The 16,794-nt window shown below is 37.2% G+C and overlaps 3 protein-coding genes across 6 annotated transcripts in view; 2 read left to right on the forward strand and 1 right to left on the reverse strand.

Moving 5' to 3' along the window:
- Nucleotides 1-334: 334 nt before the first annotated feature.
- LOC129574991 (chaoptin-like) lies at nt 335-2,403 on the forward strand. Its single transcript, XM_055457732.1, has 2 exons — nt 335-486; nt 571-2,403. Coding segments are annotated over exons 1-2 (1,719 nt in total). The 5' UTR covers nt 335-484; the 3' UTR covers nt 2,288-2,403.
- Nucleotides 2,404-3,256: 853 nt separating this feature from the next.
- Nucleotides 3,257-9,366, forward strand: LOC129575088 (5-aminolevulinate synthase, erythroid-specific, mitochondrial). Of its 4 annotated transcripts, XM_055458017.1 has the most exons (5): nt 3,269-3,415; nt 3,503-3,575; nt 7,170-7,675; nt 7,754-8,831; nt 8,933-9,366. In XM_055458017.1, the coding sequence occupies exons 3-5, from the start codon at nt 7,221-7,223 to the stop codon at nt 9,059-9,061; spliced, it is 1,662 nt and encodes a 553-aa protein (XP_055313992.1). In that variant the 5' UTR covers nt 3,269-3,415; nt 3,503-3,575; nt 7,170-7,220; the 3' UTR covers nt 9,062-9,366. The 4 variants fall into 4 exon arrangements, with proteins under 4 accessions (XP_055313971.1, XP_055313992.1, XP_055313982.1 ...); XM_055457996.1 differs by lacking the exon at nt 3,503-3,575 and having other exon boundaries at nt 3,257-3,415; XM_055458007.1 differs by lacking the exons at nt 3,269-3,415; nt 3,503-3,575 and adding an exon at nt 4,966-5,176.
- Nucleotides 9,367-9,668: 302 nt separating this feature from the next.
- Nucleotides 9,669-16,794, reverse strand: part of LOC129575033 (uncharacterized) — a 35,508-nt gene continuing 28,382 nt past the window's right edge. Inside the window, exons 2-9 of the mRNA XM_055457836.1 lie at nt 14,525-14,629; nt 12,997-14,415; nt 12,695-12,875; nt 12,546-12,620; nt 12,414-12,476; nt 12,213-12,350; nt 11,747-12,126; nt 9,669-11,612 (exon numbers count right to left, since the gene is read on the reverse strand). Coding sequence (XP_055313811.1) covers nt 10,269-11,612; nt 11,747-12,126; nt 12,213-12,350; nt 12,414-12,476; nt 12,546-12,620; nt 12,695-12,875; nt 12,997-14,325 — 3,510 coding nt within the window. The 5' untranslated portion in view covers nt 14,326-14,415; nt 14,525-14,629 and the 3' untranslated portion in view covers nt 9,669-10,268. The remainder of the gene's footprint in view (nt 11,613-11,746; nt 12,127-12,212; nt 12,351-12,413; nt 12,477-12,545; nt 12,621-12,694; nt 12,876-12,996; nt 14,416-14,524; nt 14,630-16,794) is intronic.

Raw genomic sequence — 16,794 nt, forward strand, 5'->3', positions numbered from 1 at the left:
TATTTCGATTCAATGAATCAAGGTCAAGGCTTGTATTGAACAAATCGAAAGCGTAAGTAGAAAAGGAAAATACACACTTGACGCGTCGTTTTTATTTTTAAACATATTTGTTGTTGTGTTTTCTTCAACATGCAGGAGATCTCAAACAACACCCAATAACATTCACTAAATCTATCTATGACACAGAGTAGGCAAAAAACTGTAACACACCAAAATCTAGTCGGTTGAACTTTCCACGACCTTTTTCATCGGTCGCCTTGATAAGGTGTTTGATTTCAGCATATCAAATGCACCATTTCTGTAGTCTAACTTGTAATTTTGGTACTGTTTAATTAGTCGAACAAAGTATTTTGCGTTTGATACATCACATTTGATTACAGTCTATTTTGAAGCCTGTTAATTAAGTTGAATTTTAATTACTGACGTTTGAAAGAGGAAATTTTTTGATTTTTCAACTAGATGTTAATGAGGATATTTAGTAAAAATGTAAGTATTGTTTAGTAAAATTTGGATGGTAAATATTTTATCATATTCAAATATGTACGTTGAATAAATTTTGTCGGTTTCTAGGGGAGCTCAATCGAAAACAATGATGTATATTGTCCTATCAATATTCATGATTCATACTGCCGCTGCTGCTGCTACTGTTGCTGCTGTTGATGCTGGCCCTGACTGTCGAATAAACGATTTTCAAAGTTATACAGCTTTTATCAAAGACTGTGATTTGGTGAAAACTCTCACATTCAACGTAATCAAATGGGAACCGATTCCACAGGATTTGGTCAATCAAACTCGATCGATAACTACGATTGATGTGAATAATCGATCCCTTGAGATAATCGACGAAATTGGATTTTGTGCGTGGCCAAAACTCACAACCCTCAATGCTGGACGGAACAACATACTAGCGTTACCATCTGATCTGCTTGCCAATTGTCGTACGCTCAACAGTTTATTGCTGTCCAAAAATAGCATCAGTCAAATTGACGAAAATGCATTCCGAAATCTGCCATTTTTGACAGAGCTGGACCTGTCGAGCAATCAAATTGAATCACTCGATGACAACGTTTTCATATCATTAATCTCGTTGAAAACGCTGCGTTTGAATAACAACAAAATTCAAGCGATAAGCAACGAAAATTTCGATATCACAGTGAAGCTAGAAACATTAGACCTGAGTTACAATTCAATCCAAACAATTGAAGAGGGTTCATTTTGGAATTTAAGGAAATTGGTCACACTGGATATGTCTCACAATCCAGATTTGAGTACGCTGGATTTAACGCGAATGGATCGATTACAATATGTGAACATTGATAGTGCTTCGTTGGAGCAATTGAATATACCGGATAGTGTGGTGACGATTGGCGCTAATTTCAATAAAATTACGAAACTGTTCATTGAACCAAATGGCATCTTGGAAGAGTTATATTTGCGAAATAATTCCCTTGCAAATCTAAAGAATTTATCAATAGCAGATCAACTAACTGCATTGGACATTTCCTATAACAACATCAGAGATGTCGATTTCACACCCTTGTGGACAACACAAATACAACGGCTCGTAATTCTGGGAAATCCAATTCGAAAGTTCAATGTGAGTACCTTGATTGAATTACCACTTCTTCAAACCGTCGAAATTTCCACCGACTCACTTGATAAAGAAACGCTAACTGCTTTGGAAGATGGAACAACTTTGCTGTATAATTCAGTACGAAGGTCAAATAAAATACCGGAGCGACGCAATGTTGTCGACATAACCGAGTCTACATATGCGCCAAGCACAGAATCGTCGAATGAAAATACGACTGAAACTCCAACTGAAACTCCAAGCACGACTGAAGCTACAAATGATAAAACTAAGGCGGGTAAAAACATGATAACTGTTAAAACAACGTCAATTGCAACCATTTCCACCTCTTTTAAGCCAGCTACAGAAAATGACATAAAGCCTGACCTACTCTCTTTAAATCATGGCGTAAAACTATTGGAACGCATCCATCAGCTGGAGTCAAAGCTGGAAAGTTTGTCTGAAAGACATAGTCTAACCGAGCGAAATGTGTCAGATGTTCGATTTTTGGTTGTTTTTACGATGATCACATTTTCACTATTTATTTCTCTCCAAATTGGATTGTTTGTTTATCAAAACTACAAAAAGTGGAATATTCCAATCAATATCTCCATCCCAAATGTCATTGCTGCTTCACAGAATGAAAATTCGAACAATCGACGTCGCCAAACCAGTGTCGATACCACCATGGATCCCATTATTGAGGATGTTTTTTAGTTTGAAGGAAAAAATGACGATGTAGTTTTATCAACAAGCGAATATGGTAACGGAAAAAATGCTTTTGATCCAAAATGTATGACGACTAGGTGCCAATAAATGATTTTCGTTATAAATTGTGCAATTTGTTATTATGTCCAGTGTTTATCATAAACATTACGTAATTCCCGATAATTCTCCATGCGTTGAATCGGCTTTTGATTTTTTTTGGAATTTCCCTTATCAACATTGCGAATTTCAATGTAATCAGAATACTCTAATTGGTTGCAACGTATCAAGGGATAGAAATAAAAATTAAATCTGCGAAGAAGAACACAAAGCTCGAATTATAATTAAAGTCAAAGAATTGAAAGAAAAGAGTGTAGAAGATATGAAAAAAGCACCAAATTCGGCACAAATTCGACAACAGCCCATCTGGAACTCAAATAACACAAAAACTGCGATATGAAATTTATCTTAATTGCACATTATGTTTCCTAGCGTAAAAACAAAATACGAACTTATCAAATGATTAGTGGTTTGGGCCAAACAACATTTATTATCGTTCGAATGACATTGCTATTCAAACGCTGACTTTTTTCGTCTTGTGTTGTGATGAAAGCGAAATGCACCAGTTCCATCAACCTCATCAATTCAACCGTAAAACTTCAGTCAAAGCCACATCGTCATGATTAGTTGATCGTTTAAAAAAAAACTAAATTTCTAGCTATTTTTCAATAATATTTGGTTTGTTTAGATGATGTCTCGTTCGGTTTTGTCACATACCGACAACATTTCATACAAAATACTAATTTTCTTTCCCTCGACAAAACAAAAACTCGTAGCAATTATTTTTGTTTACAGGTCCATTTCGTCCGATTTCGTACAGATGTCGCTGCAATTGAGCAACTTTTGACATATGCCATGTGTTGCAATGTCACTTTTTTCTTCTTCTCTTATATATTTCACATACACACGCACACGATTACTCAACGTTATATACAGCGATAACACATTGTAGGGGTCTAATAGATAGACTTTTCTGTGGCCATCAAAACTATTAAGATAGCTCGTCTTGTATTACATTTTGAAAACAGAAGTGCCGAATGCAACAACCACAGTGTTGAGCACCCTTCCAAACGAAAACAGGTAAGTGAAAATTGTGTAAAGTTGGAACATTTTCGCCTCTTTGTAAAAGTGAAATTTTGTGCATACAAGTGTGATTCGTGTTTTCAGCTTATGCGCTAAAAATAAGAGGAAAAAAACTGATGGAATAGCCTGAACAATTGAGTTTAACTGCAAATGTACGGTGCGTGAAATGTTACATAAGGCAACATATTAAGATTGTTATGAAATTGAATATTTTAACTTCAATGTTGCAGTGGCCAGAAAAAAGTCCACCTAAAACCTCAGTGAAAATACAAATCAACGGATTTTCATTCAACAAAATCATTTTTTCTGCATCTGATCCGAAAGAATTTCGAAAAGATGACAGTTCTTAGGCTCATAAAATATTGAAATGTCACTGAAAAGGTCAAAGTGTGCTTAGACAGTTACGAGGCTCCCTTTCAATTTGCTCGCTGCTCGTGGATTGAACTGTGCAGATTCAATGACAATGTATCTCAATGAATTTTATGTTCAAATATCCGTTGAGGGATCGAGTCAAGGGCAGAGGTTTTCGTTGAAGCAAGGTCATAAAATTCGCGCTTAGCACTTGTTGAGCAAAGCATGTGTGCAAAATCTTATCTCTAACTATGTTATCATGAGCATTTGCTATTAATAGTATTTTTTCGGCACAATCATCGAAAGCGACTTCGTGGGGTATAATATTTTTGTAATACAAAGTATTTGTTTTTTTTTTCTTATATCGATACGTTCACGAGGCTAGCGCATTTAATTAAAGCAAATTTACGATGATGACCTAAATAGAATACTCATTCAAGCAGAAGTGGCGACAAAAAATATGTGAGCAAAATTTGTGTGAGAGAGAACGATAAAGCGAACGAATTTAAACGCGACGAGAGTGTACAAAAAAACGTACACAACTGAATGAACAAATCCTTTTTTATGCACACAACGACTCAGTCATTAATTTCAGTAAAATTGAACTCGCGGATTCGAGGTGTCCAATGTTGAAAGATGACGTTTCATTTCATTCATTTTTTCTGTCTCTTCCAAGTGGTACCCGAAAAACGGGTTTATTCACTTTAATTGCATACAACGTCATAGCCACACACTCACACTTGTCAATTATAGAATGGTCAAAATGTTGATTGAAACTTGAAATAATTTGGAATTTTCGATTCGACCAGTTCAACTTAAATGTCGATAACTTTATACATGGAATTACTCACATTATTCATCTATTGAACCATTCACATGCTTACATGATATTCGTGAAATCAATTTCGACTCACGCTCGATTGCATTTGTGTTGTTGCTTTTATTACATCAGTTCACTCGGTGTATTTATCTGCGTTTGGTTGTCGTGCCAAGAAACACAACGATTGCGAATCAGACGTAACATGATTGGAAAATTGCAAGAAGCAAATGCTCATAACGATTTGATACGATATTTAATTCCAACGGTTGACATGTATTCGCGAGTGTCTCTTTTGCTTTAAGTGGCCCGTCCCGTCGATGGTAATAAATTATTGGAGTTTCTATTTTTTTTTTCTTTTTTTTTTCTGTTTGTTTTGAGTTTCTATTCGATTGGCACAACGAGACACGCACAGCACATCAAACGTATTCAGTATCCGTTTAAGCGTTTAATAAACAACATCAATGGGAGTGACTGTTACACGAGTCGTTGTTTGAAAATTAAAAGTCATTCTCTCACAAGCATTGACGCATTTGAATATCATCGTCGCTTTCTACTCGAAATAATTTCCATTTTATAACAAATCATATGTAAGTGATTCTATTTTACTTTTCCGTACACATATTTCTTTCTATTTCGATGTGATTTTGTGGTATTTTGTCGAGTGCCATCACATTTTAAATACAATATGGCTTAGATTCTATCATGCGGATAGATAAGATGTTCGCATTGTTTTACCTCAAAATTTTCGGCTGACATAACAGTTTTTAGCCTTGAAGTAGCACATGATTTGACTATTTTTTTCTATCCAATCATTTTACATCAATATCAAACCATAAAGAGCCGCGATGTGATACACAATTACATATCAAAACCAGTTATCATTTTTGTTTGTTTGTGCTGAATCATTGTGACAGAAATTGACCACTTCAAAGATACCATTTAATATCTATCAACTAATCAAAAGCAATCAACTTATTTATCAACCACCTGTGCCTATTCACTGGAATCGGTTGATTGATTTATGTGATCTTTTTCCTGGCCACTTCATGTAATAGCAATTAAATACAGGAAACTGAAATCCAGTTATGTAGATACTTTGCCGACGCAGCTTATGCACATTCATTCCTCCATAAACTTTCATTTTTATTAGACCGCACATTTGGTGCGAGTGAAGAAGTGTTTTATACGAATGATGTGGTTAGAAAATTGTGATTAAAAATCCAACATTTCATTTCAAGTAAACTATTCAAATATTATTTTTTCTGGAAAAAATCGCGACCTTTTTTAAAAAAAATTAAACTGTGTCAACACTTACAGTTTCTGTGTCATTATTGAAAATAATAAATAAAAAAATCAACAGCAACACTAAATTAAACAAGAAGAAGAAGAAAAAACGCTTTGCAAAACCGTCTTTGCGAAAAATTGGAATAAATTTTGACGGATTCATTGGTGTTTCAATTTAATATTGATTTATTTTTTTTCGTTGAAATCGTAAGTTGATTCAGCTTTTCACATTTAAATACGGTTGAATGGATTATCAAATTGAATAAATTCTACGTATTTAAATGTTGATTATACAATCGACTGAATTCAGCGAATAAAGTAGTCAGAAAAGTGGTTTAAAAAATAAAAAAAAATTAAAATCGATTTCATTCAAGTCGAATCACGAAAACTCTGAAATCAATGTGTTGCTATGCAACTGCTAAAAATATATTTTTGCCTTAGGTCAAACGATATGCTTTAGCATCAATTGTAACTAATAGTGTAAATTATGCGGTTTTTGTATTCAAATATGGAAAAAAACGATCATTAGATTTTTCAATTTTTCCGACGTAAAGATTTGTGGCAAACTTCAATTTTAGTAGGAGATGTCTACTAGAAATGAACAATGAAGTTTGCCATGTATAATAATAAATGAATAAATAAATTTAAAATGCCATAAGGTTGGAGTAGTTAGATTGCAAACTACAATCCGACCACAAAGTATCAATTACTGGACTTGGGCACAAAACATGTCGCCACTTAAATAAACAATAGTATCAATAACACGAAATATTGCAAAGTCAATCGAAATTGAATTTCCATCGTGTTTTTTTCTTTTCTTTTTCAATTTGATGGGTTTGTCGTGCAATTAGCGATAGTAAAACCAAGAGGGTAATTAAATTTGACGACACTTCATTTGCATTGAAGAATGTCATAAAGTGGTCGTGTTCAATATGCCTGACCTGGCGATAAACTAATATTTGCGTGTGGCACGTTCCATTTTTATTATTGATTGCTTAGCTCTTACCCAAAAGTGACAATCATAATTTTCGGATATCGCACTGAGTTCTTGGAAATAATTCATTTCTGTCGCTGGCGTATGAAAAAGTTTCTTGACCTTTGATATCCACGCGATGTATATTTCATGTCAACCGTTTTTTCCTTCATTTTATATTCAAAAGGAAGTTCATTTGCTTACGCTTATAATAATAGATTGTATTAATAAACTAGGTTGATAAATTATTTATTTGAATGTCAGACCGTTTGAGACCGTCGTTCTAATCGAATACATTTTTCTCTTTGTCGTTTATTTTTCAGCTTTCAAAAACATTTTACTCTTTGTGTCGTACGGTGAGCCGCATTAAGAAGATGCCTTGCCCATTTTTAACTCGCCTCAGCACTAGCTATGTGCGCAACTATGCACCACTATTGTTGAAAACCTATGGTAATCAATGCCCAGTTGTATCGCGATCAATTTCGTCGTTGCAAAATCCACCGATTGCCAATGTGTCGACATCGACCAATGCCAACTCGGCTGAGCCAGCCATTCAATCAGCCAAGACCGAATCGAATGTGGATACAAAGTGTCCCTTTTTGTCATCGACATCGGCCGCTAATATTGTTCGCGATGTGAGCGACTCCGTCGAAGACATTCCGATGGAACGTAGCTTTGCTTATGAGAATTTCTTCCATGAGCAAATCCAACGCAAGAAGAAGGATCATTCGTACCGTATCTTCAAGAAGGTGAGCCGGTTGGCTGGCGTTGGTGAATTCCCGAAGGCATTCGAATATTCATGGGGCGAAAAACCGATTACCGTTTGGTGGTGAGTTAAATGCTGGTTTTTCATCATCAACAATTTTCATTGTATACCAATCATCTCATGTGTAATCATTTGTTATAGTTCAAACGACTATCTGGGCATGTCGGCTCATCCGGAAGTGAAGAGAGCAGTTAGAAAGGCGCTTGAGGAAAATGGAGCTGGAGCTGGAGGAACGCGTAATATCTCAGGCAATACGTTGTATCATGAGAATCTGGAGAAAACCTTAGCCAAACTACACCAGAAGGAGGCTGCTTTGGTATTCACAAGTTGTTATGTCGCCAATGATACCACGCTATTTACGCTCGCCAAGCAATTACCTGGGTGTCACATCTTTTCGGATGCGGGCAACCATGCGTCGATGATTCAAGGGATACGAAACAGTCAGGCGCCCAAGCATATTTTCCGACACAACGACCCCAAGCATCTGGATGAGTTGTTGAGTAAGGTTGACAAGTCGATACCTAAGATTGTTGCATTTGAGACGGTGCATTCGATGACTGGTGCCGTATGCCCTTTGGGGACGTTGTGTGACATTGCTCATGAACATGGGGCGTTAACCTTTATCGATGAGGTGCATGCTGTCGGTTTGTATGGCGAGCATGGTGCAGGCATCGGTGAACGTGACGGACAACTACATAAAATGGACATCATAAGTGGTACATTAGGTAAAGCATTTGGCAATATCGGTGGCTACATCGCATCGACGTCAAATTTGGTCGATGTTATTCGGTCGTATGGAGCTGGTTTCATATTTACGACCTCATTGCCACCCACTGTGCTATCCGGTGCAATGAAGGCAATTGAAATCCTCGCTTCGGACGAGGGTCGCGCATTACGCGCAAAACATCAAGATAATGTACGTTATTTGCGCACGGCCTTGCAAAATGAAGGATTCCCAGTTGAGCACACTCCGTCGCATATCATTCCTATTAAAATTGGTGATCCATTGAAATGCACACAAGTTTCGGATTTGATGATACAAGAGCACGGCCACTACGTTCAGGCAATCAACTATCCAACGGTCGCTCGTGGACAAGAAAAACTCCGTTTGGCACCAACACCATATCATACACGCGCAATGATGGACGTTCTCGTGGCTGACATGAAAAAAGTGTGGAAAAAACTCGAATTGCCGATGAACGGACCACAATGCACTGAGGTACATATATTCAGTAGTTTTTTTTATACGGTTGTGTTGAATATTCCAACTCTCAATTGTTGAACTGAAATTTAATGCCATTTTGTGTCTTTCTCTTACAGGAATGTGCTTTCTGCCGCAAGCCAATCTTATTTGAACACTTTGAACAACGCACTCGCAGCGGTGGCTGTGGCATTGAAGTCAACTGTGCCATTCCAAACTGCCCACAAATGGTTGTTGCTGCCAATTAAATTCTTCTCAAATCAAAAACGAATCGGCTCAAAATGGATCACGAATTGAATTTTTTCTTCAATTTTTTTTTTAATTGGTGGTGCGGAATATCGGTTATGAATATTGCTTTTAATCGTGCATAAATAAACATTTTTGTTATTCAATTGGTTTTGTGATATATTTTTTTCAAAGCATTACCAATTTCTATTACATGTTCTTATCTTATCTTATGTTTCTTAGTTTTTTTCTCCAAAATGGTGAATGGGATAATTTCAAGAAAGAAATTAATAAATAAATATTGATGTTTAAATGCAAAGCAAAGAAATTTTATCAACTTTGTTTTATTTTTGTCACTCTGTTTTCATAACAGATTTTCGGGAAAACAATGTGTGTTATTCGTCAGAATATCATAATATTTTCTAAAGCAGTAAATGCTTTGTTTTCGAAAACCTGGTCGAAAATATCAACAAGTCTTGTAGAATTTATCAATGGACCTCACTTTGTCGGGAAAATATGAGTTTTTACAATGAAATGACAATCTTACCTATGACGCTACCAACAAGCTATCGCTCTCTCAAAAAGAAATAGACAATGATATTCAAAATCAAAGAAAGAAAACGCCAAACGTTTTAATTTCAATCAGTTTTATTTATAAAATGTATCAAAAAAAAATTTAACAGATTCAAAATTTAACGAATGAACAATAAATGTTGATGACAGGGAAAGGAAATGACACCTGATGTAAACTGAAATGATCGGGCTCAATGTATGTAGATAAAATGAAAATTGTTGTGAATGACCTCTAATTCAGATAATCGTATGTATTCGATGGATCTTTTTGTGGTGGTAGGTAATAATATTTTGGATTGAAGAAGTCAACAACATCTTCGTTTCCTAGATATGGTGAGAGGAATTTGTCCATCAATTTGTCAACACCAACGTTGACTTTGTCGAGGAGTGTGGCTCCGACGGTTTCTGATGCGTCTGATATGGGTAATGTAGATGGGGTGGCTAATGGTATCGATTTCAATGTCAATGGATGATTTAATATGGGATTACTGTGTGTGAAAAAAGAAAAAAAAAACAATGTGTGATTAAGCTGAAATTTTGTGAATGGATAAAATTGCGAATTTCGGTATGAAATATGGAAAAATGGATTTGGAATTGATTAAAAAAAAACAAAACAAAAGAAAACACGTAGAAAATTTTTAAAAATTAAAAATTAAATTAGCAATCTTTTTTGCCATATGATGAGAGAGTTGTAGAGAGATGTTGACATGCTTTAACTAAATCAGAGTTAGTTTGGCACGGCATTTTGACGTCAGGCGCATCATCTTTATTGTCATCGTAGTCTTCATACTCGTCATGGCAATCTTCAAAGTCATCTGGATTATCATCATTGTCGTCTTCATCGGCAAAGTCATAGTCTTTCTTCGGTTTGCGCAGCTCAATAACCAAATCTTCAATCACTTTTATGAGTTTGGATTGATCGGATGACTCTTTTTCGACATTCACAACCGCTTTTTCAATATCAAATTCAAGGTTCTCTTGCGCATTTGTTCCGTTGTCGTTGTCATTTTGCACACCACCAACTTCGCGCAGAAAATCTTCCTTGTCTTCATCATTCTTCAATGCATCTTTGATCGCTGCAATACTTTTTGGTTTGAATCCCAAGAAAAAGAAAGCATTTTTAACACAAAATGCACATCTTTTATCGGTGCAAGTGGAATTGATATGGGGCGTTGTGGTTGTGGTTCCCGAAGCTATAGTCGTTGTTGGTATTATTGTGCATTCTTCGGTGGTTTTAATTGTCGGAAGTGTTACAGGCGTCGGAAGGGTTGGTAATGTCGGTGGATTTGGAGGAATGGATATCGTTGGTACAGTGGTAGTAACAACATATGGTTGTTTAGTGGGTGGAGGTGCAGGAATCAAAGGACAGTGACAAATTTTTGGAGGCGTCTGAGCTGGAGCTGAAGTTGTTGTTGGGAGAAGCGGAATGGAAATTGCTGGAGGTACGGGATGAATCGATGGAGGTTTTACATAAGTTGGATTCGGTTTACAAATTGGTCTTGCAAGTACTTGTTGCGGTTGTGGTGGTGCTGCTGGCATCTGGTGTGACTGCGGTCGCTGAACTGATGTTGGATAGATTACGTACTGAATTGGGCTCAATTTGGCTAATGAATTAATTGCCTGAACATTTGTCGGAACACAAGATGCATTGACCGAATGGCCGGATCCGTATGGGTAAATTGCTCGTACTTGATCAGGATGTGGTGCTTGATACACAGTAGTAACTTGATTGGATTTTTGCGGAGACAAGTAAAAAACGCCGTATGGATACTTATTCTGAGTTTGTCGCTTCACCCTAGGCTTCACCATCGATTTGTCGTGAGTCAAAAAGTTACCATTACCAAAATGCGACGCAAAATCATTCGGCTTATCGTTTATATTTCGAACAACGGAATGCCTTCGGAGGCAACCTAACGAGTAGTATGCATACCTTGGAAATAATGATGCGTCCAGTTGTTGAGCGGCATTTTCATTCATCTGCAGATGTCTTTCACCTAGATTCTAGAAAGGCGTCGCCTGTTAATTAAGAATTTTTATGCATTTTGTTAGTTGGGATGAAAATCGTCGGATGAAATATTTAGAATGTGTTTAGTTCACTTTTGACGTGTAATACTTGGTGAATTGAGTAAATTTACCATGGGTGGTTGTTGCTGTAGGTTCATCGGAGTTTGTTGAGCCTGAGATGGTTGTTCTTGTTGGAAGTTTTTCACTTGCTCTTTCGTTTCCTTTGCATTTTTCTCTTCCGGAATTGATTTGGGTGCATCGACATCGAGCAAGCTTGCTGCTACATCTTGTTGTTGGCCCTGTTGTGGATTTTGCGGCTGAGTATTTTGTGCTTGCATATTTTGGAGGTTTTCAACAAGCTGCTTCATTTGTTCGGCATTTGGTCTTGCCACATCGACAGAGGTGAAACTCATTGGCTGTTGTTGTTGTTGTTGTTGTTGTCGACGTTCAAATTGCATTGGCAATGGCTCTTCAGCTTCTCGATAACCACCATAGGCAGCTGTTGGTGGAGCTATGAATGAAAATGTTGGTTATTTTGAAACGTTCAAAATGTTCAATTCAACGATCTTATGGAAATTTGTTGGCAATTCATTTTACCTGCGAAAAATTTCTTTGGAGCAAATTTCGCAGGAGCGTACGGAGCAGGGGCGTACGGAGCAGGGGCATACGGAGCAGGGGCATACGGAGCAGGGGAATACGCAGCTGGAGCAGGAGCATAAGGAGCAGGAGCGTATGCTGGCGAATTTAAAAAAGATTCATCAGAATTTCAATCGTTAAAATAACACACAATTCGCTTACCATATGAGTTGTAAGCATATCCATACTTAGCAGGCAGCAATTTTGGGAATTTGAAGAGTTTCGCTAAATCGAACAAAAAATCTTAGTCATTTGGAATGCTCTGTCATTTTTGAATCAAACTAAACGACTTACGTTTGAACACTTTGAATGGTTTCAATTTGAAAACTGGTACAACTGGTGCAACTGGTTTGTAACTGTAGTCATCTCCTTTATTGCCCGGTAATAGAAAAAACGATTTTAAATTGATGCAACTTACACTTGCGAAGTGTGTTCAACCATACCGTATCCGCCGTAGCTTGGTGAAGCATAGCTGTCATCGTAGCTGGGTTGATACGCCGGTGGTGCGTATTCTGGGTAGCCGTAAGCTGGAGAGAGAAATTTGTCTCCCTTATCCGATCTAGCACCGTCCGGTTCCTCAAATTCGCTCTCGTCATCAGATGATCTCATGTGTTGTGAGTTTTCCTGTTAAAGAAAAATATTTGAATTTTTTTTTAAAATAAAACTTATGATTTACAATTTGACAGAAATAAAAAGATGAATCCGGTGAAAAGTGAATGTGAACAGAGAAAAAAAATTCACTTACATTTTCGTTAAATTGTGCTGGATGCAAAATTTGATCGATTCCGGCTGACATGGCATCAAATGACCATGGTGCACCAAGCGTTTGTGAACTGCTTCCCTCATCCAAATGTGCGGTTTGTTGTTCTTCAATCGATGGCATTGGGTTTTGTTGGCCAAGGTGGGCTTGACCATGGTTCCATTCTTCGCCAACTTGTTGCTCTTCAATACTTGGCAGTGTGAAAATTTGGGCGGCTTCAAGATGATGTTGCCCGCTTTGTTGATGCCATTCTTCACCCAACTGACTTTCACTTCCATCGAAATGTGCCATAGGCATTTGTTGCTCTAAATGAGTTTGAGCTTGGTTCCAGGATTCACCGACTTGTTGCTCCTCGAACGATGGCATTGGTGAATTCTGTGCACTTAACTCAGACATTGGGTTTTGTTGGCCGAGTTGTTGTTCTTCAACTCTTGGAAATGGGAATGGAAATTGACGTCTTTCTCTTCTCGATTCGTCCAATTGTGGCATTGGATTTTGTTGGCCAAGGTGGGCTTGATCATGGTTCCATTCTCCACCAACTTGTTGCTCTTCAATACTTGGCATTGGGAAATTTTGTGCGGCCTCAAGATGATGTTGCCTGCTTTGTTGATGCCATTCTTCACCCAACTGACTTTCACTTCCATCAAAATGCGCCATAGGCATTTGTTGCTCTAAATGAGTTTGAGCTTGGTTCCAGACTTCACCGACTTGTTGCTCCTCAATTGACCGCAATGACGGGTTTTGCGTGTCCAATTCGGATAAAGCAGCTCCCAAACACGAACATTGTCGTTTTTCTCTTTCCGATTCGTCCAATTGTGGCATTGGATTTTGTTGACCAAGGTGGGCTTGATCATGGTTCCATTCTCCACCAACTTGTTGCTCTTCGATCGATGGGGCTGCTGGATCGGCGAACAGCATGAGCGGATGGTTTGCCTCAGCTAAGTGAATCATTGGATTTTCTTGACCAAGATGCTGTTCCTCGATTGTTGGCATTGGCATTGGCATTGGCATTGGCATTGGCATATTCTGTTGCTCTAAATGTGTTTGTGCATGAGTCCATGCCTCACCGACTTGTTGCTCTTCAATTTGTACCCTTGGAATTCTTTGTCCGACTTGATCATCTAACATCAAGAGTGGTAATGGATTTGGCAATGGATTTCCAGCACCAACTTGTTGCTCTTCAATCGTTGACACGGGGAAATTTTGCGTCGATTCAAGATGATGGAGTCCACTTTGTTGTTGCCATGCTTCGCCGACTTGCTGCTCTTCGATTTGTGGCATTGGATTTGCTTGCTCCAAATGATTGACTCCCATTGATTCTTCGTCCAAATGCTTTGGGTTGTGCGACCATTCTTGTCTTTTATCTCTTAGTAAATCAACACCAAACACTTCAGACGGGGTTGCCTAAACAAAAATATGCACAATTTATTCAATTAGTTTTCACATTTTAACAAAGAAAAAATACACAGAACAAACAATCGATTTGAAAAAAAAAAAAACTCACTACACTTACAGTAAGATCTGATTGATGTTGGACATCATATGCGGGTACGAATTGCCAATAAAGTGGAGTACACAGCACCGATTCGATGCACAAAAGCGTAATGATCTTGATGATCTAATAAAATGGATTAAAAGAAATTCATTAATATTTCACTTGGATTCAGTTCGGTTTTTTCTTTTCGATTTCACAATGAAAATGCAAATCAATATAATCAAACAGAAAATCGTTCACTGAACAAAACACCAATCACTTTTTCTTTTGAACACTTAGAAAAAAAGAACGAAAAAATACCATTTTGTGGGTGATTTTGAAACACTTCTCACAGAAAAATTCACAACAATTTGTTGGAAAAGTAACTTCAACCACTAATTCAGTTTGAACAAAGGTTTTTAAACGTCCAAACTACTCGACGTGTTACTTGGAAATGATCGGCTGGTCACATTATCGCCACGAAGTAAAATATGTTATTGGTGAAAAAGTGCATCGAAGACATTTTCAATTGCAACAAAAACTATTTTGAAAGAAAAACAGGTGAATGAAAAAATGCCGCAAAATGCTGACGAACATCAAAATACACAAACAAAATGAAAAAATACAAACAATTTTTGAAGTCATTGTTATCGTTGCTGTTTGTTATTTTGGGATTTGTGTCTTTTGAACCTCATGTGTACTATATATGTGCAAAACAATTGCTTGATAAAGCAATAGCGCTTGAAGTGCGGTGTTTGACGTCGCGAATATTTTATGTAGCATATGCAATTCAATCATATCCGATTGCAACATTACACCATTTAATGCTATTTTTATGGACTATATCAAATTTTTTGTATGGCAACCATTGAGCATTCAGTTTAAAATGAAGCTCTTTTATGATTTTTTCGAATTCAACTTCTTTCCATACCTCTGATTTGGCGCATTCTGAATTTTTTGAATGAATTTTTTTTTTTGTAGACCGAAAAAGGCATCGATTTCATGCATGATTTAAAGTCAAATGAATGGTATATTTTTAAAAGTACCCAAATGATTCCGGAAAATCAGGAATATCGTGGAAAGTAAAAGGAAAACTGAAATCATATGACATATATGGCACAATGTAGCTTAAAGGCACTCATTCAAATTAATTTTTTTCTCCCTTTTTTCCATATATTTCGATGTTTCAACGAATCGTTTCACTGTTTTATGTATAACTCCTGTTATCAACTGAAAGAATAAACTTGACATATTTTAACAAACGTGCCCTTGATAAATAGAATTCTAGCACAAGACTGTCACATTTCAAGCTCTCAGTGCGTTAAACACGCTTTAAAATCAATAAACATGCATTTGAAATGAACCTCTAAACTGTTTCACTTTGACACGGTCGTCGTCAATGTGTATTTTCATTTGCATGATGTCAACATGTCAATGTCTTCATTGGACCAATCACCCAAAGTCAATCACAAGAAATATGACGGTTAAGCAAAGGAAAATTCAGACTGAGAAGTGGATGCAAGAGTAATTTTCGAGTAAATATTTATGACATCCTAACATTGGTTTCAGTCATCTGCGTGCGTTGCGGAAAAATGTCATTGAGTCACGCTTCGTAGGCAAAACATGTTCGGAAACAAAAATAATTTATTAGCGTTCGAATGCATGTAGCATCTCGTTCAAAATGCAATATCAATTTATAAAATTGAATAACGAGAGGCACATAGCGGAGCGGGTGTACACTGTACACGAATTGTACAATTAAAAATTATGCATGTATTCCGCTGTTTGTTTATCGTCCTGTTGTATTTTTTTCTGCGCCCCACATTCAACTGCATAAACACAAACCAATCGTATTCGAACGGTATATTCAAATCACTTTTTTTCCGTTTCATCTCATGAGATGAATAAATATCTCACTCAAACCATACAAGATATGCGCCACAATGTATGCTACAAATTGAGAAAAAAGTAAACTCATGCATGTTTTATGTGTTGGAACGTGTGTGCTGTTGATACACGGCTGAGTCGAAACACCGCACAACAATACGCAATGCATTATCAATTCGAGATGAACCGAATGCGAGCGAAATGTGTGATTGAGTGAAATGTTAGAGAATGAAAAAAGAAAAGAAGGAATGAAAACAAAATTCGTGTGTTTCGTTGAACGAATGAGTTTAGTAGCCGGCTTTTTTCGGTTCCGTCATCAAATGCCGTACGCGTATCACACACAACATCTCGGTCTCTCGCTTTTGCTCTCGTCTCCATTCGTATAGATACACCACTGCATGCGTCGGGTTGCTCTCACAGGA

Source organism: Sitodiplosis mosellana, unplaced genomic scaffold (genome assembly GCF_009176505.1).
Source record: "Sitodiplosis mosellana isolate CC-2019 unplaced genomic scaffold, AAFC_SMos_1.0 Smas_scaffold_1, whole genome shotgun sequence".
Classification (NCBI taxonomy): Eukaryota; Metazoa; Arthropoda; class Insecta; order Diptera; family Cecidomyiidae; genus Sitodiplosis; species Sitodiplosis mosellana.